The following is a 2,299-nucleotide window of genomic DNA, read 5'->3' on the forward strand; positions in this document are numbered from 1 at the left end:
ACCCGTATCAAAAAATTCCAAAATTGCACCCGTGACCTCACTACCCACAATTTCCCAAGCATGCTTAAAAAACGCCGACGTATAGCCATCCGGACCAGGAGCTTTGTTCTCACAAATGCTAAACATGGCATTCTTAACTTCCTCATTCGTAACCTGTCTAACCATATTTTCAGCTGTATCAGGATTAATGACATTGTCAATCACTTCGGTCAAGTCAACACTAGGAAGCGTGTCATCCTTGCCTAAAAACGCTGAATAATGGTTAACAAGAGCAGCCGCCACGTCAACCCCCTCAAAACGATTACCATTTACATCACGGATGCACTGGATTTTGCTTCGATTATTCTTACACTTCACACTATTATGAAAGAACGCCGTATTGGAGTCCCCAGAGCAAAGCCATTCCACCTTCGATTTTTGTTTCAAAAAGCATTCCTCATCATGCGCTGCAACCTGGAACTCCTGAAGCGTCTCTACCTCCTTTTTACGAATCCCCTCATCCATAGGGTTTGCGTCCACCAATTTTTGAACTTCATCCAGCTTCTTTCGCAGCTCCACAACTTTGGTATGCAAATTTCCTTGCTGGAAAAGTATCTTACGAAGACCTGGTTTTAGATTTTTCAATTTAGTAGTAACCGAGAACATCTTGTAGCCTTCTATACTTTTCGCCCATTCACCCTCCACACAATCTTTGAACTCAGGTTTAGAGGTGATAAAATTTGCAAACTTGAAAGGCTTCGGCCGAAAGGGTTTAGAAGTTTTAGGAAACTTCAATATACACGGAGTATGATCAGATACGCGGTGCGGGTGATATATGACATATGCATCAGGAATTACCTCCAAGCATTTAAGATTACACATAACCCGATCAATTTTCCTAAGTAAGCCAACCCCCTCTTTTGGTTTCTGGTTCCAAGTGTAATGAAGACCATGTCCCTTTACATCAACCAGTTCCGTGGTTTGGACACACTCATAAAACTCCCTCATACCAATAGAAAGACTAGACGTACCAAATAGAGAATCATCACCATGGAGGGCTGAATTAAAATCGCCCATGACAAACCACGGGGTGTTCGTACACAGCAACTTGTGCCTACACAAATCCTCCCACAAACTCCTTCGCTCTTGATACTTGTCATGAACATGTTTCCTGAAAGTTGTTGTAGGTAGTGCTTTTGTGAAAAGATCGGCTGAATTGTTGCTGGATTGGACATATCTCATCTCGACCTGATTGTCTTTAATAGGTCCCGAGTATATGCAAAGAATCTTTTTTCTTTTTGGGTAAAGGGTTACCCCGATGATTTTATATCTTCACAAACCAAAAGAAACATGTAGCGTGGAAGAGTTCCACACTAGATCATAATTGGGACATGCCCCAAATATGTAAACCAAAAAAACAACAAACATAACTTTAGAACAAAGCGCAACCACTAGCCTACCAACTAGAAAAGCAACCAAACAACTATCTATTCATAGGACATGTCGAATCAACACTAGAAAACACTGCATCCCCATGAATGTTCCATTTATCCAACATCCTTGTCACTTGAGCCGATGTCTTGAACTTCATTCCCATGAGCTTGTAACGAACAGTAGCTATTATTTCCTGTGCTAACATGTCAGGGGGCCTAGCATGATTGTGGAATAACCTTTTGTTCCGTTCCCTCCAGATATAATAAGCGGCAGCAGCAACACAGAGTTTAGCAACTACATTAGCGATCAACTTGGAGGATCTTCTTTGGAGCATGTCGCTTAAAATGTTATTCCAAATCGGCGGAATATTCTCCATATCAGCGTGACTTCGAACTTTGCACCATACTTGAGCCGAGTACTCACACTCAAAGAAAAGATGACCATGTGAGTCAATGTTCTTGTAACAAAGAAGGCAGCACATCATGTTCATACTTTTTCTCCTAACTTGGTTCCAAACGAGCATTTTATCTTGGGTCATCAGCTTCTTCCTCATAATCAGCCAAACAAGAAATGCATGTTTAGGGATACATTGCGCAAACCAAACAAAATCCTTCCAGCTAACCTCAATATCATGAGATCTGATAGTCTGCCAAGCCATAGAATCGCTATGGGTGGCGTGGGTTCATTCGTACCATCTGAAGGAGAGGAACTTTTAGGATTGTCATGTTCCTAATAACTGTTGTTGGAGCTGGAGGACAATTCTTCACGTTAGGACGCTAATTTAGCCATATGTAGTGCAATGACTTCAGCATGATATTCATGGATATGAGTTGGACTTCGATCTTTCTCTAGCCCACAAGAAGTCACTATGTGTTGTGACATAGAT

General features: G+C 41.5%; 1 protein-coding gene across 1 annotated transcript; it reads right to left on the reverse strand.

Annotated features, from left to right (window-relative positions):
* Positions 1-1,462: 1,462 nt before the first annotated feature.
* On the reverse strand, positions 1,463-2,071 carry LOC110900574. Its single transcript, XM_022147459.1, has one exon. The coding sequence runs from the start codon at positions 2,069-2,071 to the stop codon at positions 1,463-1,465; it is 609 nt and encodes a 202-aa protein (XP_022003151.1).
* Between the last annotated feature and the right edge of the window lie 228 nt (positions 2,072-2,299).

The sequence above is a fragment of the Helianthus annuus genome, chromosome 13 (genome assembly GCF_002127325.2).
Source record: "Helianthus annuus cultivar XRQ/B chromosome 13, HanXRQr2.0-SUNRISE, whole genome shotgun sequence".
NCBI classification, from domain to species: domain Eukaryota; kingdom Viridiplantae; phylum Streptophyta; class Magnoliopsida; order Asterales; family Asteraceae; genus Helianthus; species Helianthus annuus.

Bases quoted from the DNA above. Each gene is read 5' to 3' on its own strand.
- LOC110900574 (XM_022147459.1), bottom strand. From the start codon at position 2,071: ATGGCTTGGCAGACTATCAGATCTCATGATATTGAGGTTAGCTGGAAG.